The sequence below is a fragment of the Dermacentor albipictus genome, chromosome 6 (assembly GCF_038994185.2).
Source record: "Dermacentor albipictus isolate Rhodes 1998 colony chromosome 6, USDA_Dalb.pri_finalv2, whole genome shotgun sequence".
Taxonomy (NCBI): domain Eukaryota; kingdom Metazoa; phylum Arthropoda; class Arachnida; order Ixodida; family Ixodidae; genus Dermacentor; species Dermacentor albipictus.
The window spans coordinates 112098135-112123265 of record NC_091826.1 but is presented as its reverse complement, the minus strand read 5'-3'; the positions used below and the strand labels follow the sequence as shown (position 1 = coordinate 112123265).

Here is a 25131-nt window from a genome sequence, read left to right as displayed (position 1 = left end):
TCAATGGCCGAAGGGGACCCGGGGCTGCGGTGGTCGGTCGCTTGTGACGTTGGCACGTTTCACAACTAGCGACATAGCGCTTGGTTGTTTCGTACATCTTGGGCCAGTAAAAGCGCTCCTGCGTGCGGTGCAGCGTTCGTATGAAGCCGAAATGGCCGGATGTCACATCGTCATGCATGGCACGTAAAACGTCAGAGCGGAGACTCTCGGGGACAACAAGCAGAAAAGGCGCTCCATGTCCGGAGTAATTAGTTTTGTAAAGCAATTTATCACGGACAGTAAAGCGACCGCTGCCTTTACAAGTACGGGCGGCGACAAAAAGCGGATCAAGGGTAACATCATACCGGTGTTCTCGCTGGAAGTCTGCCGCGTCAGGGAACGTAGGAGTAACAGCAGCGAGACAGTCGTCGAAATTCTCAGCATCGCAGTCGGTAGTCGCAAGAGGAATCCGAGAGAGGCAGTCTGCGTCAGCGTGACGACGGCCACTCTTGTACGATACCACAAAGTCGTATTCCTGGAGGTGCAGCGCCCAACGTGCGAGGCGACCAGAGGGATCACGCAAACCGACCAGTCAGCATAAAGAATGATGGTCGGTGATAATCTTGAATGGTCTACCGTAAAGATAACATCGAAACTTTTGTACGGCGAAAACGGCTGCCAGGCATTCCTGTTCCGTAGCCGTATAATTGCGTTCAGATTTGCTCAGACAACGGCTGGCATATACGACATGTTCTGCGCCACTGTGACGTTGTACAAGCACCGCTCCTATCCCGATTCCACTAGCATCAGTGTGAACTTCAGTCGGGCAAGATGGATTGAAGTGACGCAAGAGGGGTGCTGACGTTATTATAAACTTCAGTTGAGAGAATGATGCGTCACACTCTGTTGTCCAATTGAAGGGTGCCTTTTGTCGCAAAATACTTGTCAACGGGTAAACGATGTCGGCAAACTGGGGAACAAAGCGACGAAAATACGAACATAGGCCAATGAATGAGCGGAGTTCTCGTGCTGAGTGTGGTGGCTTGACGGAGCTCACTGCTTCAATCTTACGAGGATCGGGTCTGACGCCATCCTTGTCAACTAAGTGTCCCAGGACCTGTGTTTGACGTTCGCCGAACCCACACTTTCTTTAGTTTAGGACCAGTCCAGCTTTCTCAATGCAGTCGAGAACGAGGCTGAGGCGTTCTTTATGTTCTTCAAACGTGCGGCCAAAGATTACATCATCGAGGTAGCACATGCATATATCCCACTTTAGACCACGCAGTACTGTGTCCATGAATCTTTCAAAGGTGGCAGGAGCATTGCAAAGGCCAAAAGGCATATCATCAAATTCGAATAGGCCATCTGGAGTCACGAAAGCGGTCTTTTCCTTGTCGGCAGGGCCCATAGGTATTTGCCAATACCCCGATCGCAAATCGAGTGTTGAGAAGTAAGAAGCAGCGTGTAATCAGTCAATGACGTCATCTATTCGCGGTAGTGGATAGACATCCTTCTTCGTCACTGCGTTTAGATGTCTGTAATCCACGCGGAATCTCCAGGAGCCATCTTTTTTTCGGACGAGGATTACTGGGGCTGTCCATGGACTAGATGACTCTTGAACGACACCTTTGTTCATCATCTCCTTGACTTGCTCGGCAATCACTTTGCGTTCGGACGATGACACTCGGTAGAGGTTCTGGCGGATGGGATGTGCTGGGCCGGTATCTATTCTGTGACGAGCACGGGACGACGGTAAATGAAGGGGTGCATCTCCATGCGTGAAGTCGAATGCAGCCTCATGCCTGACAAGGACTTGTACCAGTGCTTGCCGTTCCGATGTACAGAGAGCCTTGCTGGTCATGCCAAGCATTAGCACTTCAGAATGGCGATTATCGCAAGGAGAGCAAGCTGTAGAGACGTCCGTAGTTAGTGCCGCTATTGAGCTCCATGCGGCTTCATCGAAAAGAGCGATTTTCATACCGCGAAGAAGGACAACCGGCATGGCGGAACAGTTCAGCGCCCACAATGTGGCGACTCCTTTCGTCATGCACACGACAGAGCAGGGCACAAGTATATCTTTTTTAGCACAGTTTATGCGGAGAGGTCTAACTACAAGGTCAACACAATCAGCATGAACAGTAGTTGCCGAAACACGAAAGGGCGTCAGGCACCACGATGGTGCAATCACTTCATCAAAAACACTGAGTGTGTCTGCGTCCCTGTCTTCACCACCCGAGCTTTGTTCGGAATGTGCTGATATAAATAACTTGTTCAATGATATTTCGCCACAACCACCGTCCACGGAAGCGCCGCGCTGTTCAAGAAAATCGATACCAAGTATAACATCGTGCGAACAACGAGAAAGAACAAGGAATTCCGACACAAACACTTTCCCAGCCAACAAAACACTCACAGCACAAACATCAAGGGGATGAAGCCACTCGCCGCCTACTCTTATACATCTTATACATTTATATGCATTTATATGCATATATACATATACATTTATATGCATACATATACATACATATACATATGCATACATATACATACATATACATATATGTATGTATATGTATACATATACATATATGTATACATATGCATACATATACATATATGTATACATATGCATACATATACATTTATATGCATATAATGTTATACATTTATATGCATTGATTTTTATCAATTACTTAGGTTATAAAAGCTTAGAAAAATAAGCAGAAATAAAGAATAGACAGTTTTATCGCGTCCACTGTTACGGCAAACGCAAGCGGACAAGGCATTCTGCGGGACGAGTGGCTGCGCCAACGTTAACGACCTGCAGGGTGCAGCCACCTGGTGGGGCAGAGCTCAACCAAACACAGCCAGTATTGCAGTAACGAAGTTTGTTTCACCTCGCTTGTGGTGTAAATTTTTGGCAGTAGCGTGATTAACACCACTTCCAAAAATATACACCATCAATGAAGTATAGCATACATGAAATAACTCAGCGTAAAAGCTATAAATTGATGTCAATGGCGGGCATTGTAAATTTCAGCAGAGTTTTTTCCATTAAAACATTCTTTGAGGGCTTTGAGGATGTGAAGTTATAGTCGGTTTTCACTGTAAAATTGTGAGGAGAGAGTTTTGCTTTTGGTAAGGGATGCGTTTTATTCATTGTTCTCTAAAATAACAATCCGCGTAAAGAGCCAGTCTTTAGTACGTTCACAGTACCTGGTGACGCCGACGTCGTGTCTTCATTTGCAAGATCATCGGCCTGCGACGGGAAAGTTTGATGGAGGCCTGGAGACCAAGAACAAAAAGAAACGGTAATTAAATGCGAAGCGTCAACAGTGCTTTAAAAAATTCGATGAATCCCACAATTAGAACTAGCGCGCTTAAATTGGTGAATACCAAAGAGTATATCCATAAAACAAAAATTTAAAAGCACTTACAGCCATTTACGTGTTTAGGATTTTCACAAGCTAGAATCAGATCTGACGTCGCATTCGGTAACGACTGTTTCAGTCTACTAGATTTATTGTTTTGGTTCCGACACTCTCACTATTGTCGGGACGTAAAAAGAGAAATGAAGTGAATCGAAGGAATATGCGATGTGTAACTACACGGTATTTAGGTGTAAACATGTGTGACATAAAAAAAACTGTATCTATGAATTTCTCTGCATTCATCTCACATTTTCATTTCTTCATTCGCGTTGTGCACTTCCAGGCAGCGCACGCATGAATGTTTTTTTAAATTACGTTTTATATTCTTCATTGATGCACTAAACAAAAGCCGTGTAGGTGTGACGTTTTCATGCTTTAAATTTCATAATTCTGTGGACATTGTCTTGCTGCGCAATTTTGTGTTTTTATTTTTTATTGTATGCACAATTTCATGCGTACTGAAATATGAAGGGCATGTCAGGGTGTGCAGACTCCTATACAGCCGCATTATTTCTGGCATTTCTTATGTATGCCTCAGATCATAATATTGATGCCAAATGAAGGAACTGAAATGAAAAAAAAAGACCGCACAAAACACGTACGTTGTATTTTTTGTTATTCAGTAGTGCCTTGGCCTTGAAAGAAAAAAAAATGTCCTTTGTAAAGAAAGGTGTTACCGCCATAGACTGCGTTACTGCTAATCCACTCGCGATGACCTACACCATGATGCAAAGAAGGTATACCATAATGCAAATAACGGCGTTTATGTTGTACACTTCTCTCCTCTTGTGTCGGTGTCTACACTCCTTACCCCTTCTTTGCATTAGGAATCCTTACCAACTAGCTCAGCTTTCTGTCGTTCTAAGACCTATACCAACTCCACACAACATGCAGCGGGACGAATGGTCATCTAATAGCGTCCCCAAAATGCCAGAATGCGAGACAGAAGCGAAGTTCTCAAAATGCATTTTCAATTTACAAGGTAGTCCAACTTAGGCACAGAAATCTTAAATTAAAATAAAAGTATTTTAGGTTACTGTCTATTACTTTCGCGGTATCAGAAAAAAAACATTAAATTGTGAGCACCATCAGTAGCATGCAAAGCATCAACCAGGCCTAAAGTCGGTGCTTCCCAGGGTGGCAATTACGGCACCCATCGTGCTTCACTTGAAGTTAATTCACGGTGGCAAATAATCCAGTTCCAACACGCGCGCCTGTGAGCTCTCAACTTCTCACCAAGCTGCCCTCATTATTACTTACAATTATCCATGTCAGCAGCGGCAGAGTACTTTTTCTCGAAGCAGGACAGCAACTGTCGCAGAACCCGAATTTCGTGGTATTTTCCAAGACCGCAGGAATTGTTGGCATCGGCGAACTCGAGGCCGTAAGCTGCTAGACCGTACTTGAAATCTGTCAGTTTCTTCTTAAAGTGACCCAGCTGAAAATGAGACAAAATGCTTGAAACAAGACAGGTATATCACATAATTTAACTGAAACTGAAACTGAAATTGGTAGTACAATTCCTGCTCTTTAGTGGCACATTGAAAGAATGGAGTGATGTAGCTTAACGTCGTAAGTAACGCAACTGCTATTGCTGGCCTCCGTTCTATTCTGGACCACTAGGGGAATATTCAATGTACATAGGATGTGTATGAACTCTTCTGCACATCGCCTCTATCAAAATAGCACCACGGCACTGGCGGATAAAGGTATGGTAGCAACAGAGAATCTTTCAGCACATTACTTGGTCTTGGGATACGTGTTGGGTAAAAGATTGGCGTGTTGGTGCAGTTGAGCTTGTCGTGAGGCGTGCTACAGATTGGGGGGCATAGCACTTTTTACGCTCCCGTTTTCCCGGCTTTTCTGTATGCTTGAGGAGACAAACTCCTTGGGCTCCATTATACGCACACAAACACAAGCACTTCGTACAACCCTATAGATCCGTCTCTGGACCACGGCGTCGGCAAATCAAACGATTGGTCAATGCTCAGCAGCAATGGCCGCCATTGTAATCGACCTATCAATAAATTAATTTGTAAATAACGTTCCTTCTCGTCTTCCCGTGATGTATTATCTTGCTCGTACCATAACTTGTAAGTTAGTGTGCCATCTTCCCGTACCATGGCAGGAACTGCTTCTTTCATCCCCAAGAACTGCACAAAATTGAACCGCTTCACAGCCACCATCGCCGTCATCCCCGCCATCAAGAGCTTCAAGGACGTCATTCATTAGGGTAATTTTGTTTGGTTTAGTGCACATTCCTTGCAATTCCCCATTCCTTCCTGTATTGCCCTCGAACCTTGGAGGTATGCTAAATAAATAAATAAATAATTAATTAAATAAATAAATAAATAAATAAATAAATTGCCACTGCGTAACCACGGTGGGCACAACAGCTACCTAGTAAAAACCTGCGCAAATTACCTCCACCAATAAGCTCGTACATGCAGTCGATAAAAGGGCAGCATAAAGTTTTTATTATTTGTTCGAGAGTTGACCGTGAAAAATATGCAGCACGGTATAAAAATGCAAATTGAGCAATTTCCCCTGCGCTTTTGTGCGATGGTGGTACTAGGACAAAAAGTAATGCCTTCTATGCGTCTGCCGGGGGTAGCGTTAAGTAGAATGACGCTTAGGTAAGCCCCTTACATGACAACGAGTCCTTACAAAAACGCACGAGTTAACGACAGGAGGTTTTCACTGGAATTTTATTCAGTTTGACTACTTAGCAAAAATATTTGTTTGGGCAGCTAAATTAGCAACCTTTACGTAAGTAAGGCACATCTAAGGCCAAAGGAGTGAAGGCACACATAAACCCTCTGAAAAAATAAAATTATGCTGCCGTGTACGAATGCAGTAAACTACCAGAGGCTCAAAATACTCATAACAGAATTGAACCTTCAGCCGCTCCGCGAAAGTCTTTCTTTCTCAGCCATTGCTGGCAAAATGAGTTGGTAGAGAAAATTTTGAATTTGTTTTGTAGAAGGAAGAAAACTTACTCTTGCAGAAATAAAAAAAAGGCCCTAGTTTTCCTTTTCAAATTCGCAATTTCTTGTGCTAGCCAATGGCGTTAGCACTCTAGAAGGCACAGATACTCGTAGAAATTTCTGTACCTTTTGTCTTTCTTGAGCACATGTCCGAAAATGTGCTGTATTTTACAAGTAAATATACGTTACGCTAAGTTTCGCGATAGCATGACGTCACCAGAATAAATAGTATGAATCCTGCGGTATAGCGTGACTGATTGTAAAAAAGGACATTTGTAAATACTTATTTGCATAAAGGATCATTGCTATGTTTAAATATGACGTAGCATTGTAGACACGTACTCGCATTTGAATGCGCTAGTACAGCGGAACCCAATATTGCCTGTAATGCCTCGTAAACGTATTGTTCGTCTTAAGGACGTTCACAACGCTAACATAACATAATATCAAAACGTCAAGCACTAGGCACCACTTTACCGTGGCCTGTTACAATAGTGAACATACCTCTAATTTTTTTAGTCGCCTTAACTCAGCTGAACCGCCAACCGTTGCAGTACACGTCATAGCTACGGCCCCAGCAAAGGGTTTCTTACCGTTGTCCATAGCAGAGGATACAGCACGAGAACTGACCGAGACAAAGCAGTCACACTAAGTACACAGGCGCAACAGCGAGCGTAGTCTGCTTGTTGCGCATAGCCTCTAAGTCGAGCGAATAATTCAGTGAGGTCTAGTACTTTATGATAGAATCTTTGTCTGTGTATTGTCCGTGTTTTTCTACGTCCCCGTCCATCCACGCTTACACACTCTATCGTGAATTCTAATTAATTAGCCTGCCAACATGTTTTAGCCGAGGTCTAATACCATTGACGCAATGGATAACAACCGGTGAACGCGGCGCCACAGCTACTAATACTTTTTTCGCTCTTACCAAGCGCTCATGTGACACATCCGTGAGTGCACCTGAAAGCTCGCGCGTGTGATTGACCACGTTGACGTTAAATGTTTAAGACGTCACGTGTCACAAGATGTGCGTCAAGTTGCCTTTGTGTCGTCAGAGTTTCCTGTTACTCCTCATCTGGCCGAGCTCTGTCACGATATTCTGAGAAATGTAAGGCTATGGGCCCGAGAGTTTGTTCGAGAAACATTATTGTCATCATGTTTGTGGATATCTGGCTTTGCTAATGCTGTGCGGGGGATTCATCCTTTTAAGATGTGGCATGTCAAGCTTGGAGACTCGTATACCTTCTGACATAAAGAACAATAGAATAAATTGATGCGCATAAGACAGTTCACTGTTTATTATTTGCCAAACTATGTCCTATAGACTAGAAAACCCTCACGTATGTAGTAAAAAGGGAGATATGCCGTGTGGAACATTGCAAATTCACAGAAAAATCAATTTGTGAAAAGGCAACACGAAAAGAGTAATGCACAGCCAAAGAAGGACATACCTTGTAAACGTATGTATCACCATTGTCGTAGGTGAATATTCTCTCAAGAGCCTTGCTGTAAAAAAACTGCGAGTGGACTTCAGTAGCTTGAGATTTCGTGAAGGAGTCGTTGTGGCATATCTGGAGGAAGAATGATCAGAGTATTTGTAATTATTGATTCATGCGTCCGAAAGGTTTCAACGGCTATTCAACCTGCGCTGCGTCGATAATCACTGAGAACAAGCCTCATTAATTTCATGTAATTCGTTCGTCTTCTCCAATTTTACTTATCGCGTTGCCTTCCAATTTTTATCGCATTGAAACAGCTGCACGCCTCATTAACTTTCGTAACGTCGCTTCTCTGTTTCGATGGATACTAACAGAACCGATTGAAACAGAATTTTATTTTCGCCACTGCCATTTAAATTGTAGACGTTGGTGAGACGCCACACTTTGTAGTAAGCTATGAAAACCTACGTGTCCTCTGGCTTGCCACAGTGTGCAGCTATATTTCTTAGATATCAGCCTCGGCCGATTTTTGAATACCGGTTATGAACTGTTCGGATGGCCGGCTTAAAGCATTGCACTAAGAATAATCCTGTGATATTTCTGGTTCAAGATTTTCTAATTTCATTTTATCTTGCATTATTAAAATCTTGAGTTATCTAAAGCGAATGGCAGTGCGATAAAAGCAAACAGAAGTGGGTGCATTGTTTATTTGTCGCCTAGTCACTATTTCTGAGCAATGTTGAATGCATGCTCTTAGAAAACACGTGTAACACCAGTTTCGAGCTGCTGGTAACCGGGGTGGAGCCATAAATAAATCTGTATTCTGAATACATTCGTCTCGCAGCCCCTTTATTAGGCCGCTCGAGAAGTTTGTTTATGTACTGCTAGTGCACTGAGTGCTGAAAAAAAATGTAGCACTAGGCACACTTAAGCACGTTCAGGTGAACTGCTTCTAGATTTTTGTTAAAATTTCGTGCAGAGGTGGAATTACGCAGCGGGCAAATTTTGTTACCACGTTTGTGAGTACAACTAGCGTCTTGCGTTCACGATAAAGCCAAAGTGCGCGTCATCTAGAGCGATGCGACTTCAAGTTGCATATTTTGAAGAAATAGAATGGCTGCGCCGCCTATCACCGCTATGCTAAAACATGCATTTTACCATATCGGTGGCAGAAGGTACACGACGCACACTCCGACATTATTGGGAGAGAAACAGGGACACAATTGTTGCAAACGTGCTCATAAACTCAACCCCAATTGTACTCAACTTCTGCGCAAAATATGAGTTCAGATCAACAAGCGGTTTAGCTGGAAGAACTTTGCACATCTGGCGCTTCTTTTTATGTTGCACCGCGGCAGACTTATGAGACAATTTTGGAGACCAGCACCACAATGGTGCTTGGACTAGGGTATTTAGCAAGTGGACGTGCTTCCTCTCTCTTTGCTGTGCGGCTTTGTTGCTTACGTTGAAATATTAGCCTTAAAGGGACTCTGCGATGAAGACGGAGTAGTTTCTCGTCACTTGCAGTATAACATTTTACGACACTTTCATAATAGTGTCAATATCAGGGTATTTATTAGTGTATTGGGCGACTGAAACAAGTGCTTCTTACCATTATCAGAACCATGTGACGGTAGTTTTTAGCGGTGGATATGACTCCACAAACTGCGTACTGGTGTTGCTTGAGCGTACAGTTTTACGCACGTTCACATAAACGTACATGGTTATCAAAAGAAGAAAGGCATGAGAAAGCTTTCCAGCCGTTTACATATAGAAGTCAAGCAGAAAAATACGAAATAAGAGATCCAAAGGTTCAAATTGTGATGTGGGGCAGCCAGGAAAAATATTCTATCCACTTCAATTTGAAACGGATATTGTTTTCTTTGGGCATCCCCTATTCCTCAGCTGTACCCTGCGCCTACTCCTAAATATTATCGCATTACATGATCAAAAAACATTTGAAGATAAATTTTTCCCATGCAAGACAGCGCTGAAAACTATAATCATAGGCTCAATTATAAAGGCAGACTGAAAGCCTCAAGTAACTAAGTTGCTAAGAGATCCTCACTTTTTACGTGTGGTGTCCGCGGCTGCTATGTGTTGCTACGTCACCCTCACTCTTGCGCTCGGAAGCCTGCGTTATCCGCGCGTTCCCTGTCCGCTCCAGCTCTCGCCTGCGTTCTAACTTCGCCTCGCTAATCGCAATGAAGAAATTCGGAATGAAAAACGTTGGCGGTAGTGATTTTCGAGCCTACAACCCCACGATCAGAATCCGAGTGTATTGCCCACAGGGCTAAACCAGTGCCTCCTAGGTAGCAGACCTGTGCACTCCGCTTATACTTGGAACGAAATTTCTATCGCTAAGCGCGACGTGACGAAAGCGGTGACGTCAAAACCACCGTAGCTTACTCGGGAACATCCCCGTTCGATTCCATGGCAGTCGGGCGAAGTAGCACGACGTCACGGATTAAAGTGCGCCGGATTTGTACTATCCAGGAAGCGTTGGTCAAGAGTGTCAATGCGCTCGCTTGCCTGCGAGGAGTTAACTGGAAGGACCCATCAGCGGCTTTCAACTGGACAGTAATTATTTCGCATGGTCAACTCATAAGAAGTGCTTAGGTGTTCTCGGATTTTTCTTTTTTATGCTGCGGGTGAATTGTGCGGGGATGCCATTCAAACTTTGGAACTTCGTATTTATAGAATGTTTGTTTAGTTGGGGTTCTGAAATTTTTTGGGCGCAAGAAATTGAAGAATTTTATTTACCCCTTTTTTTCCCGGCATACGATTCGATACTAAACAATCGAGGCCTCGTCGTACCTTGGTAAAGCTGTCCATCTGGTACTCAGGAATGTCGTCGCACTCCTGGAAGATACGGTAGTTGCCGGGACTGCCATCGTCGTCCGCACTATACGGCTTGTACCAGCGGCCGAACAAAGCCACCGAAGGAGCCACCACGACTTGCGCACCAGCGTCCGCAATGTCTCTGACTGCTTCATGCGCAGTTCCCTAGAAGCGCGTGCGATACCATGTTGCTTTAGGCACGGATAGCTGTCTACGGGTGGCAGCAGAACTCTCTTCGCATTCTGAGCCGTCAAAAGCAGTATTTGGATTTTCCAAAGAAAACGAAAGACAAGAACTGCCAGATGTGCATTAGCACAGCTTCGTGTCTTCTCATCCATCCCACTGTCATCATTATAACAATTAAACACTACGGAGTCATTGCTTCATGTGCGGTGTCCACAATTCTGCAGCAGTTCTTGAGATGCTACCCGTGTTCTACTCATTTTCGAGCTTAAGAACGTATTGCGTGCGCCCAAGACTAAATAGCTCTAAATATCTGTACTCGCACCGGGAGAAACACAGTGAGACAGAATAACAGGGAGGCCACCAAATTTGCGTTTGCAGTCGGTAACTCTTCGTACTTCTCCTCTAAGAGAGTAGAGCTTCTACTAGCGAAATTTTTTTTGCAGGGGATCTATACAGCCGGCAACAGTGACTGATTTACAAGTTTGCAGGAAAAAGTGTTTGAACATGGTCTCAATGTCTCCTTTCTTGTTAGTGCGATATCTGCAACTTCTAGAGAACTACCAATCTTGTTCATTAAAATACGTTGAAGCGCAAGCCTGGCGCTTTGAAAACGATCGACTAGTAACAAAGAAAGAGTATACTCAACAGGTGTGAGCTATGTTTGTCATTGAAACAAATCACGTGATAGAAAATAGGTACGCAAACTAAGCACAAACGGCCGGTAAGGAGAGGAGGTCGTTCATTGCGAAATTTAATTATGTAACATGCAACCTATTTGATAACCTGGAGGCATTAGATTCTATATGCCCGAGTGTTACGCGGGTCGCACTGTATAGCGGCACTTAGTGAGCGTAATCTAATCGCTTCAAGGACAGGACGTTAAAGGAGGGAAACCAAAGAGACAACAGTTTGCAGCCGCGAGTAACCTGAGCCTATTCATTGTATGTGCCGACTGTGCTTAATTAGAATTTAATGTGCCATATTTCGTTTACAAACATGCATTTTTTCAAGCTGCATGCACGTGTTTTCTCATTGCAGAAAGAACAATAACCTCCCACGCGGGCTACGACGGCCTTCTACACTCGAGACAACGTGCATGCAGTGTATGTGACGGGACTGGCATTGCTGACTTTAACCGACGCGATGGAAATATTTACGCAATCACACTCAAAAATTTTTTTTGCACCGTATGTGCCGGAAATGAACTTCAGACAGACTACGGAGGTACGTGCTAAAACATAAGAATAACGCTGAACAACATAAGAAGTTAGTTAATTTGCCAGAGCAAGAAAGATAATTAAAGCTGCAGAATTGAAGGCGGGAATGAATTTTTACTTTTGCATAACGCGAAGTATAGGGACCGAGGTCAAGTCCACAACGACAATGTGTGAGTCAGCGAGCGAAAGACCTGAGAACCGTTCGAACCGATGGCAGGAGAAGAACAAGCTCTGTTTTATTCTTGCCTTTTTTTTGTAACCTCACGGCACGAGGCACGAGACGCACACGCTGGAGCGCGCCATGTATAAAAGGTTGCCGAGGAAGATGACAAAACGATGGCTGCTACCACAACTAATATCCACAATGCTTCTACATGCATTTTGACGCTTGAGATGCATTACAAGGCAAACAGAAAGGGAGCTTACCTAACCGACAGCACGCCACGATCTCTGTCGCACTGTAAGGACATCGAGCCGTCGAAATACGAGGCACGAGTGGGAGAGAAAGATGCGCAGGTATACGGTTCTGAATGGCACGGGCGTTCCTGCTGTACAGACACATTTATACGGCTTGCACTACCGATGGCGGTGGATTGTCAGTACAAAACACGTATTGATGATTGTGACATTGAAACTGCACAGCTGCGCCCTAAACGTTTTCTCTGCATCGGGTCAAGCGCACGCGATCTGGTCGCACTTGCAGCTCGCGGGCCTCGCTTGAAGCACTTACCAGGCTGTAAAAGTAAGCGTTGCCAGACGGCGGTTCCAAAAGCGTCGGAGGGACGACCATGCACGCTTCCCATTCTTTGTCTTGCATGTAGTAATGGCCCAACGACACAACAATGTCGGGCTGATAGATTTCCCTAAGAAAATAGAGTGAAACAGATTGAGCCGAAATACTCCAAGGGAGTGCCGCCGAAGAAACCCTCAAGATAGACCCAAAAACGACACAAAGTTAATTTATAGTGATTATCTTTGCTTCTGGATCTGCAATTCTGTGACGGAAAATATTAAATGAAAAGAAAACTCAAACACGTACTTACACTCACACGCAACCACACAGAGGAGTTTGCCTTCTTGAATTTCGCGGTGTCACCACCGAACAAGTGTCTCAATCTGTCATCCTCGGTTTTGAGGTACTTTCATACGCTTGCGTCAATGTTGCCTAATAAATACAAAGTTTAATAGGTTCTGCATTGCCGGATTCATGTTTGTTCGGCCGAGCAGACAGTGTCAAAATCTCGCGATAGCGCAATAATTAAGCTTGCATAGAAATCGAAGCCCCACTTTCATTACTGCGTTTTTCCTGGTTCGCACTATGAGTGACGTTTTTGGTATTTCAGAAGTTTAATTTTCTAATATGAACGAACATACCTCTTTAGTAGTTTAAGCCCCATGAAAGAAGCAGTTTGCTTCCACTCTACCTGTAAACATATGCGCAGTGGGCTTGAGTCGCTTACGTTATGAATAACGCTGTGAAGGCTCTCTGCACACAATGGTACTAGACGAGCAAAAACGGCGCTAAAGTAGCTTAGAATAAGCTACTTTGCATAAGCATAATGACACGAGATGCAATACACGGACATGAAGCACGTGACGCGGCAGTAGCGTGGCACATTTTTTCGAGCAAATGGGGAAAAGGCCAATGGCTGCGACCAATGTGACAAAGACGAAATTTGTCACTGTGCGGAAGAGAGCGACGATTGTAAAGATCGTATTTCTGCGAACTTGGCTGTCTTGAAACTGGTGGCAGATAAGCTTGTAAATACATGTATTTTTATAGCTCTATCAGTGACATTGTGGCGGAGGTCCTGCATGGTTACACCGAAAGGTGGAACTCCGTTACGGAAGTGTGCTGGCCAGCTCCAACAAGTCGGCAGACAGCGATACTGCTCCAACCACATTACGGGCACCCCAGCCGGTGATCTTGATGCAACCCCGCGACCCTGTCTCTTTCTGAGGCACCAACAGGGTCGATGTTTATGCTTTGCTGGGGAATTACGAGTGCATCGCAATGAAAAATTGGTCGGACCAGATAGTGACATTCGCCAATGTCACTTTTTACCTCTGCGGGACAGCGCGCGTAGGGTTTGACACTCACCAAGCAGACATGAGCAGCTGGAATCTGTGCAAGCAGAGCTTCGCGGCATATTTGGCAAACCAATTGGTCGCCAGCGAGTCACTTTGAACTACGTCTCCTGTCGCACTCAAACTGCCACGGAGTCATTCGTGTCGTACATACTGGACGTTCTTGCCCTTTGCTGCGCAATTGATACAAACATGAAGCAGGCTGTCAAAGTAAGACACGTCCTTAAAGACATTGCTAATGATGCTTTCAACCCTCTCGCATTTAACGACGGCTCAATCGTTGAATACATAATCAGGAAGTGCAGTCGTTTTGAAGAACTGGAGAGCTGCCTCATCGCACAACAATTAATGCGGCTTCCAAACACTGCTGCCACGTCCTCCTGCATGGACTTCCGGCCGCCCAATCGGCTACCCATAACCGATAGTCTTGTCCGCATCGTATGTCGCGAAATTGAACTGGTGTCTCTACTTTCCTTTTCCACATGCCATTATGACGATTGCCGACCTACAGTCTCTTTAATTCAAGCCGTCGTTAGTAATACCTGGCTAACATAGGACTCCAGCTTGTCGGTTCCCTACCTCACCATCGGGTAAGTTCTGTTGTTCCGCTATATAGAAATGCACCAAAGTTCAAAGGCTATTGGGATCCGGCCCAGTGGAGAGCCCAAGTCAACAAGCCCATTCACTTTCATTGCCACGGCGGGAATCACATTTCTCGTTATTGCCTATATCGCACTTCCTTCTCTCGCTTATTTTTTGACGTTTGACTCGGCGCCAGTCGACCCCTGCAGTTTTCCGCTCGTAACAGCTCACCGCCCCGAGACACTCCGACACCAACTAAACGCTCCAGCAGTTCACCTTCCCCTCACGATCGTCGTTTCCAGTCAACCTTTCTCCTGAGCTATTCATCGCCGCACACCCCCAGATGCTCTTCTCAGGAAAACTGAACGATGCAGTTCTCGGAGGTGACGATGCATTCAACCACAGACCCGGAATTCATCTTTGAACCTTGCTGACGTACGAGAATTTACTTGCCGAATAGAGGTAGATGGCCTACCCGTCGCTGCCTTCTTGACACCGGTACGCATATTTGCATCATGAGCGCTGCCCTCTATTGACGCTTATAGTGCTAACACGCCCTGAGTTCGGCGTTGCGCGGGACGCTGACGACGGAACTCCGACACTGCTCGGAATGTGTACCACACGCGTGAGTATCAATGGTCGCCACACCAGTCTTGTTTCATGTTCTGCTCCTCTGCGCTCGGAACGCAATCCTTGGGCTTGATTTCTAATATAGCCACTCCACTGTAATTCAGTGCTCCGCCCGTGTCATTGAAATTGACTTGTTCGTTTCGCCAGGTGTCCGCGGCACAGTCCAGAGGCAGCTCTCTTGTTCCCAGTTTGTACGTTTTCCGCCCCGAGCACTGACCTATATTGTCACCTTACCCTGCCACAGTGTACTGGATAATGACTGTGTGGTTACGCCGTCTCTCAGCGTCCTTCTGTCGCACAATGTTTTCTTTCCCGACACCGTTGCGACTGTTGCGACAGACTAGACTTGTCTGCCTGTTTTAAACATCGGATTCTGCACTCACGTTCTTCGTCAAGGCATAGCTTCGACCACTCTGTCGTTTTAAAACGAGTGCCAGATTGCGTCACCGTCGCCTGATCATACATCAGCAATCTTTTCCTCCAATGTGGCCACTTTTCATAGGTATCACAATCTCCTCAGAAATGGACAACTGCCGTCATTTGGTCGTCAGATGCTCCGACATTTTCCATTTTGATGGCCGTCCCTTAGGTCAAACTTTTCCGGTCAAACATCATACATATACCCGTGATGCGCCTCCAATTCACCAGCGACTTTACCGCGTGTTGCATGCTAGCTCCAAGTTATTTATGAATAGGCTTACAGGATGCTTTCAAAAGGCATTATTGAGCCGTATGCGAGCCCGTGCACTTGTATAGTTGTCTTAATTAAAAAGAAAGACACCTGTTGCGATTATGCGCAGATTACAGATATTTAACTATAGTATTACCAAGAAAGAGGTCCTCTTCCACGCGTTGATGACGCTCAGGGTTGCCTTCACGGCGCAACCTATTTTTCATCCATTGACATGTACTCTGGTCACTGGCAAATCACTGTTGACGCCAGGGACCGTGAAAATAAGACCGCCTATATTACACTTGGCAACCTCTGTCAGTTCAGTTATTGCATTTGGCTTTTGGAACCACCTGGCCACGTTAGAGAGTATAATAGAGACATTTCAATGGCCTATCGGCCTGGTCTACCTGGACGATGGGATCGTCGCTTCTCCGACCTTTGCAACACGCCTTACACGTCTTCCTTCCTGTCGGTGTTTCGTGCTGTTGGGCTAGAGCTTAATTCAAGATTACATTTTAGTCTTCGCCACATTACTATCGTCAGGCATCTGGTCTACTCGTCTCCCGTCCGCTTCGATCCCATCAAGGTCCGTGCTATCCTATAGCTTCCTGTACCAACCTGTGGCAAGGACGTTCAAAGCTTTGCGAGATTGTGCTAATATTTCCACCAATTCTTAGAAATTTTGCAGACATATCCCATCCACTAACTGATCATTTCAGGAAAGACGTTGTTCATTTTCCGGGGGTCTCAATCAACCCATACAGCCTTCACGCACGTCATCACGCTGCTCAATATCCCACTGATTATCTTTACTTCGATGCCCATGCTCAAACTGAAATACGCAAAGACGCAAAGTGGCGGTGGAAATTGTGCTGTTTTATCCCAATACCAAGATGGTCATGATCAAGTTATTGCGCACGCAAGCCGGCTTTCTTGCGCCTGCCGACCGCAATTATTTCATTAACAAGTTGCGACTTCCTCGCACTTGTTTGGGCAGTCAGAAAATTTCACCCGTTCTTATCTGGGAGGCCTTTCACTGTTGCCACTGACCACCATGCTCTGTGCTGGCTTTCGAGCCTCAAGGACCCTTCTGGATGTCTAGGTCCCTCGGCTCTGCGTCTTCAGCAATTTACGTACACTCTGGTGTACAATTGCGACCAACTACACCGAGACGCCGAGTGCTTGGGCGGTATAACGTAAAACTATTCCAAACTTTTCTATTCCAATTCTGCAGTCAGCCCTCCGCGATTGGTCGAAAACGTTTTTGGACCCCCCCCCCCCCCCTCGCCTGTCTGTCACGCGACTTCACGAAAACCGATATAGCTCCCCATCCGATATGACGTGTACACACTGACTATGGAGGATTTCGCCGAACAACAGAGAAATCATTATTTCGGTTTCGACGCTTTTTCGCCATTAGCCTCCCGGCTATTGGTCAAAAGATTTCGGGCTGCACCCACTTCACCTGCCTGTCACGCGACGTCACAAAACCGCAAGAGCTCACCACGTCAAAGTGACGTGTACTCATTAAAGATGCATTATTATGCCGAACAAAACTGAATTTTCTTCGGAATAGCCGCAGGCTGCCCCATTCCGAAAGGAATAAACAATGGCTGCCGCCGATCGCTCAGGCACTGGCTACTTGCACTTGCTGGAGAGCATGGTTTATTTGTGTATAATAAATCTTTTTGCGCGGCCGTGTAGCGTTTTCAGGTACTTTCGGCATGTTTACGACCTCGTTCTGCCAACTCTTCTTTGCTGAGGATCCGTTTTAGCGTCATTCTTAAGCTTCCGTTGCATGCAGCCGCTATTTTCGACCAGCCGCCGTAAGCTAAGTAAGGGAGAGCGGATCATTTGCAGACGCCGGCACCACCCTCTTCGTCCGGTTATCGACTTTCAGTGCAGTGGCTGGGCCCTATCGAATCCCGCTCCACTTGAGCGTGTTCCTGGCCTCTTGTCAGCCAATTAGGTAAGACAACAGATCTGCTTGTTGGCCTAGTTGGTGCTTGCTAAAAGTTATGTTTTTTGCCGCAATTGAACACTCACAAAAGGAAGACGCATAAAGACAACACAGGTGGCACTGTAGGCAATGTAGGTGGCACAGGTGGCACTGTGGCAGAGCTAGGTGGTACTGTGGCAGAGGTGGCACTGTGGCAGAGGTGGAACTGTTGCAGAGGTGGCACTGTGGCACAGGTGGCACTGTGGCACAGGTGGCACTGTGGCACAGATGGCACTGTGGCACAGATGACACTGTGGCACAGATGGCACTGTGGCACAGATGGCACTGTGGCACTGTGGCACAGGTGGCACAGGTGGCACTGTAGGCCAACACAGGCGGCAGTGTAGGCAATGTTATTCGTTTTTCGAGCAAACAAAAGTGACCTCCTATGAACGAGGAGAGTGTTTGATTGGTCTGTTCAGACAACCCTGCGGGCGACCGCCCGGTGCTTGCGTCGGCGGTTACGCATATTTGACGTCAGAAGATTGCAATAAAAACATAATGGCATATTTTTACGTTATAGGGCCCCTTGTCTGAACAACCCGCTCCCATGGAGAACACACCAGCCGGCATTTTCTCGCTCACCGCTTCCAGCCACATTGGTGACGAGCGACGGCGGGAAACGTCTCTAAATGATCTCATCAAGCGCCTGCATTCTTGCTCATCGGGCCGGTCACTTCTTTTGTTCGTCATTGTAAATGACATCTTATATCGCCGGAGCATGCACCACGAGGGACAGGAGCTACTTCTCGTCTTGCCCACTCATCTCCGGGCGGTCGTACTCGAGCAACTTCGTGATGTCGCCACGGCCGGCCACCTAGGCGTTTTAGGACGTTCGAACGTGTGCGGCAACACATTTTCTGGCCCAGTCTCTACCACTATGTTCATCGTTATCTCGCTGCCTGCAAGTTGTGCCAATGCCAGAAAAGGCCAGCTCTTCCTGCTGTTGGGCTCTTCCAGCCTATTGATATACCGGCCGAGCTAGGTACTTTCTCGTGTTCGTCTCGACCCTCTCGGACCTTTCCCTCCTTCCACCGCGGACAATAAACTGATTGCCGTTGCTACAGATTATGGAACCTGTTACGCCATCACAACATCTCTCTCGACCAGTTGCGTTATGGACGTCGCCGACTCGTCGGTGCAAGACATCATTTGACATTACAGCGCTCCTGATGAATTTCTTAAAGACGAAGTCGCTATTTCTTAGCTAAAGTCATCGAAGGCTTACTTCCTTCTTGTGGTAACATACACAAGCGAACGACTGCCTGCCACCCTCAAACGAACGGTTTTACTAAACGCCTGAATAGGACGATCGCGGATATGCTTTCTATGTATGTTTCGTCATATCAAAACGACTGATACACCGCGCTGCCTTTCGTCAACTTTGCATATAGCTACTAACGCCATGACACCGCTGGCTACTATCCGTTCTATCTTGCGTATACGAACGAGAACTAACGCTCCATTTTTTTGCAAGTGCCTTTTGACCGCTGCCAAACCGTCCACTGAACGCGCTCGCAACATCGTTGCTACAGCAGAAAAGGCGTGCAAGATTGCCCGTCTTCGCCTCTCTGCGTCGCAGACACAACAGGAGTTGTACCGCTGTGCCACTTGTTCACCTTCATTGCCAACGTTTTAAGCAAGTAACTCTTGTTAATATGTTGCGTTGCCTGTGGCGTTGTTATTTTCATTTGTGTTTTACTTCTCGTTGAACGGTGCTGGTTGATATGTCACTTACGAAAGGTACTTTTATTTATAATTCTTGTTATTACAGGGTGTTTCTAGTAACTTGTGCCAAGGATTAAGAAAAATGTGGTTAGCTGCAGCCGAATAAAACCAACGGCATATGGTTTGCCGTTATGTGGCTCTCCTTATATTATTTTTTATATTACGCTTAACTATGTAATTTAACTAAGGTCCGGTACGCAAATTTTTAAATGTTCACTTTACGGCCAAGTGCGTTTCGTTGCGTTGTACAGGAGGTTCAGAAACGACCAATTCAATTTTTTGTGGCAACGTACATGCAGCCTGGTGATATGTCTCGGCGTTTAATGAGAGCTCGGTAAATATGAAATAAAGCCACACGACTGCGCCCATGCGCTATCGTAATGCAACGCATCCTGCTGCTAATAAACGAAGAATGTTAATGAAATTTTGACTAAAAGGAAATGAAACTAATAGCTTTTTTTGTAAAAACACCCAAAAAGAAGGGTTCGTTTTAGTAATACTCAAAACAGAACGAAACAATGACTGATCACTAAGGAATAATGTGGTTTTCAAGGTGACTTCGTGGGGTGTGGCGCGAACTTATACCCGATAACTTTGCGTAGCAAGATTCTGTGCCAGAATTCCCGCACCGCAGATAGGCAACGGCAGATGCATAGTAGATGGAGCAAGCCATAAGCCGCGCACTTACTGAAACGCCTTCGCAAGCGGAGCACCCCACAGAGGTCGAGCGATGACGGCCGAGAACACGGTGAAGGGCCGCCGTCCGACTGCAGCTGGACGCAGCAATTCTACCATTCCCTGCATAACATGGATGACGTCAGCTGAGCAGAACACTGACGTGGCGCTACACCAATATCGATTAGTCCCTGGCAATGAGCGTTCACGCGGTTACCAAATAATCGCACCAACTATAGAAGCAAGTCCAAAAACAACGTATATGTAAATAGCCTCATTGCAAGTCTTCACCCGCCGTGGTTGCTCAGTGGCTATGGTGTTGGGCTGCTGTGCACGAGGTCGCGGGATCGAATCCCGGCCACGGCGGCCGCATTTCGATGGGGGCGAAATGCGAAAACACCCGTGTGCTTAGATTTAGGTGCACGTTAAAGAACCCCAGGTGGTCAGAATTTCCGGAGTCCTCCACTACGGCGTGCCTTAAAATCAGAAAGTGGTTTTGGCACGTAAAACCCCAAATATTATTATTATTGCAAGTCTTCGTGCAAGAATTGCGCTTCGGTGTCCAAAAAATGCATAGCTCATTTAAATTGCTACGACTTTTATTCTACATGAAACGCATGCGCTCAATGTATTTTGAACTTAGGGTCAAACAGCAGCAGTGCGTTCATGTCAGACAGCGCGAATACGGCCCTGTAATAAAAGGCGCAATGTGTTCACAGTTCTTTAAATAATTCCGAAAACCATTTTACCAATTTTTAATTACCACAAGAACAAAACAACAGCATAAGAAACACGAGTGGTACGATGCGCATAAGCACTACCTGAAACTAAATGGTCCCGAAATGGTTTGGACAAATTTATTAGACGCCTAAGGTAAAGCTTTAGTAAAACATTCGCGCCACAATTTAAGTGAAGCGTCTCATATTAGGAAAGCTACAGGCGATTATAAGTTACCTTCCTTCCTAGCCATGCTTGTGCTCCTCAACTCGTTAGACGAACTATCAGAGCTATGCTCTGCTTTCACAGGCTCTACGTCATCATGTGACTTCGTGTCGCCTACTTCCGGTGCTTTGAAGGCAGCGTGTCCAGCCTCTCCGCTAGTCGACTGGGCGTCAATGCCCAGGGAGAGCTTTCCGAACAGCGTGCGTTGCGAGCCTAATGTGGCACCACCAGGCGTGTCCGGTATTTCCTTAAATGCAGGTGAGTTGGGCGTTTCGACGGATGGGTGCAGGCGGGAACGTGAGCGGCTTGCGTGGTGTAGCCACCTGGTGGCGCAGAGCTGAACGAGCCAAATGTGCAACTAATATTACTGTTATCTTCCTCGGCCAGACGTCAATCCGCAAGACCCTCGATTTGGTGTTCATATTTGCCTGCGTCCTTGTCTCCTGCTCCGCGAAATTTTAAAATTTCGTTGGAGCCTTTTAGTCGGCAGACAATGCACGTTAGGACAATCGCAAACGTGGCTCCCGAGTTGCTTTCCCTGGGATTCAAGGATAAATGCTGAGTGAATGTAGGCTGCTTTAAGGAGAGGCAATAGCGCGGTGGCTATCGAAGTAGTTTGCTTGAGTTCAGGAGCGCCTGCTTTGTACCCAAACTCAGCTGAATCCAACTCACTTTTATGTTCAGGAGCAGACTTTTGGCACTGTCCATGTTGAAATAGTTTGGCGGGGTGTCCAGGTATCCGAAAAGAGAAATTCCACGCTTCCAAAGCTCGAGCAGCTTATCCCCGCTTTGACTAAGCCACGTTTGCTTCATTTGCTCTCGGTTGCTGAAACAGTGGGCATCAGAAGATGAGTGCACACAGCCGTACACATAGCGCATCATAAACTGCACTAGAGTGAGATGCCTCAGGTATCGCCAGAACAAGTACTCTAAACTGCACGCAAGATGTCGAACCACTAATACACTTTAGAAGCCTCAACTGACCACAGCTGACCAAAGGTCAGCTGACCACGCTGACCTTTGGGAGTCGAGGGCTTATGTTTCAGAACGTCCGTTGAGGCTGTAACAGCTGAATGTTCAAGAGAGCCAAAGGCTCTCGTGTCCGAAAACAGCGAGTGAATTCATGCGTTCACTGTGAGGCTCACGTTTAAGAGTGTATCCTCAAGATGTCACAAAAAGTAGTCAGAAGTAAGAAGTAGGCTGTGAAGAAAACAAAATTCACCTTCCGCACCTTTCTCCTGGCTCCCCCCCCCCCCCTCTTCACGTTAGTCTGACCCACAATAACTATAAGCCGACAATCCTAAAGAAGAAAAAGTAACGACTGTCTCCTATTTTTGATCAACACCACCTTGTTCAACTGTATCAAGTGGCTAACTGGTGTTCCAGTTAATTTGTCCTGCAGTGCACTAAAAAGGCGCTTTGCTGGAAACGTACGCGGATCTACAATGCATTTTACAAGCTTTAAGTGCACATCCTGTGTATCTTACACGAAGTCGGAGGTTAACCCTTCCCTACGTGCAACACACCGGCAGTTGTTTCACCTCCGTTTGTTCCACAAAGCATACTGTTATAATCACTACCTTCAAACGCTCTTAATAAAATCATCACCATATACATCTACTCACGTGTTGGTCATACACAGAATGTATGTGTGCCAAGATGGAAAACCGTAACATATTCTCGATCTTTCTAGCCGAAAGATAATGTCGACTGGAACCACCTCCCTAAATGCATTGTACTACTAACTGACTTCTCCCGCATTCGTGCTACACTACTTAATTTTTTTTTTAAACTGCGATTGACTTCTGTTCTTCGATCACATTGTACTATTTCAGTTCCTCTGACTGAATATTTTTGTACTGCTTTGTATATCCGTCTATTTACTTGCAACTGCTTTTTTTCTTGTTTACGTTTCTGCTGGTACCTTTAACAGCTCTCTCGCAATATTTCAAATATGCATTTCAATGCTTGTAGCAGTAAGGCGTCCTATTTCAGCAGGCCAACTCAACGAATGGAATTGCGTTACATGTCAGATGTAAATGTAAGAATGCAGTTACCTGGAGAAGAAAAAGAACATACAATTTTATAAGCGCAGCCACAGATATACAAGATTGCCGGATAGAAGACTGGTGGGAATGGTGCGCATTCAGCTATAGTGCATAGTTTAAAGCCGGACATACAAAGAAACGCAAAAGAACGAGCGCTGGCTACAAAGTGAAACGTTGCAACTTTGTTACTGCTGCTGAGGCTCGGTTCAACTGGTTAGTGACATTTTGAAACAAAATAAGAGTGCTTAGTTAGACGAAACACAAAACAGCAGGTGCACGTGCGGCACAGATTTTGTTGCACTGGAGCAGCCCCTATTTCTTTGGGTCACGAGTTTTGTTTTTTGTTTGAACACTCTTAACGCGTCTTACGAAAAAAAAAACACGCTAACACCATCTTTTGCTTATGAAGCACCGCACGCGTTTTAGCCGACGAAAGAACGGAACCACGAAATATTTGACGAAAGGCATTTGCTCAGTCTGACGCGTGTCTCGTTTTACTTGACGTTTCGCTTCCCTATTTCTCTGCTACGCTATCCATACCGCCTAAAGCCGCGCCTACGCAGTGGTCGGGTGCTTGTCAGACGTTTAATCAGTTTTGCTCGCTGAACACCACTGCCTCTATAGACGAGGACGCAGAGGTAAACAGAGGACGGTGGCATGCTCACTCGTAATTGAATCCAACGCCGTATTTAGTCTTGGAGTGCGCGCCCGAAGCCGCCGACAAGAAATGCAGAAAGTCCTCTTTGAAAATGGAGTAGCTTGATCCGCCCTCGCTGTCCATGGTAGTGTAGAAAATGTAGTCGCAAAGGCCGTCATCGGGCAAAGGTGTGTTCGCGGTAAAGTTGATTCCGAATGTGCAGATCAGTGGGGACTGCAGAGGCTTGTCGACATTCACGGGCGGCACTGAGCAAAGACCCATTAAATGGTTGAGAAAATCAGTCCATGAACGAGTGAATCTACGAACGAATCCTACAACCTGCTTCGTACGTTTGTATTACAGCAGAAAACTCACTTTCACGGAGCGCAAGGAGGGGGAAATATTCATGTACAAAAAAATAAGCGGAATTGTCAAATTCTGAAGATGTTAGCAGCATTAATTATAGCATTAACAAATAACTACATTGACAAATAAATACATTCTCCATATCGTCAACAAGACAGTGGCAAGATTCTACTGACTCTCCTTGCTTCGTCTGTCAATCATCATCGCGTGATACAGACAGTCATAAGGGTCTGCTACCCCATGGCGAAGGGGGTTTTGCAGCGCTTTCTGCCTTTCAAGATGCCACAAAATATAAAGGAGCTGGTTACTTTCTATGCTGCACAAAGCGGTGAAACCCTTTGCAATTAAAATTAGTTCATGTCGCAGTCGCACCAGCTCAACACTTCTGGTGGAAAATTAATGCAGTCCCATCGAGATTGGAAAAACGTTGGAACAAAGCGATAGTCCAAAAAACGTTATCTTGTTATAACAAGTATTTGTTGAGAATGACCTTCACAAAGGTTGTGCAATAGGCCCATTCTGAAATCGGCGAGATAACATGGTCCATGCAAAACTTCAATATGTGGTATTTACTGTTCGAAACGTTCTGTCAACATACCTGTGGGTTGTACCGTAATGGGGACGCCCCTCGTTGAAAGGTGTTGTGGCTTTGAAGGATCGATGCCTATGAGTGGACAAGA

General features: G+C 45.7%; 1 protein-coding gene across 7 annotated transcripts in view; it reads right to left on the bottom strand.

Moving 5' to 3' along the window:
• LOC135913307 (uncharacterized) overlaps window positions 1-25131 on the bottom strand; it is a 568389-nt gene that overhangs the window by 132772 nt on the left and 410486 nt on the right. For 6 of the 7 annotated variants that reach the window (XM_070541258.1, XM_065445900.2, XM_065445902.2 and 3 more), the window contains 9 exons: window positions 25050-25115; window positions 24114-24351; window positions 22073-22226; window positions 20472-20581; window positions 12814-12946; window positions 10657-10845; window positions 7852-7971; window positions 4674-4851; window positions 3199-3267 (listed from right to left, as the gene is read on the bottom strand). In XM_070541258.1, the coding sequence (XP_070397359.1) occupies window positions 3199-3267; window positions 4674-4851; window positions 7852-7971; window positions 10657-10845; window positions 12814-12946; window positions 20472-20581; window positions 22073-22226; window positions 24114-24351; window positions 25050-25115 (1257 nt within the window). The remainder of the gene's footprint in view (window positions 1-3198; window positions 3268-4673; window positions 4852-7851; window positions 7972-10656; window positions 10846-12813; window positions 12947-20471; window positions 20582-22072; window positions 22227-24113; window positions 24352-25049; window positions 25116-25131) is intronic. The other variant, XM_070541259.1, reaches the window with a different exon arrangement.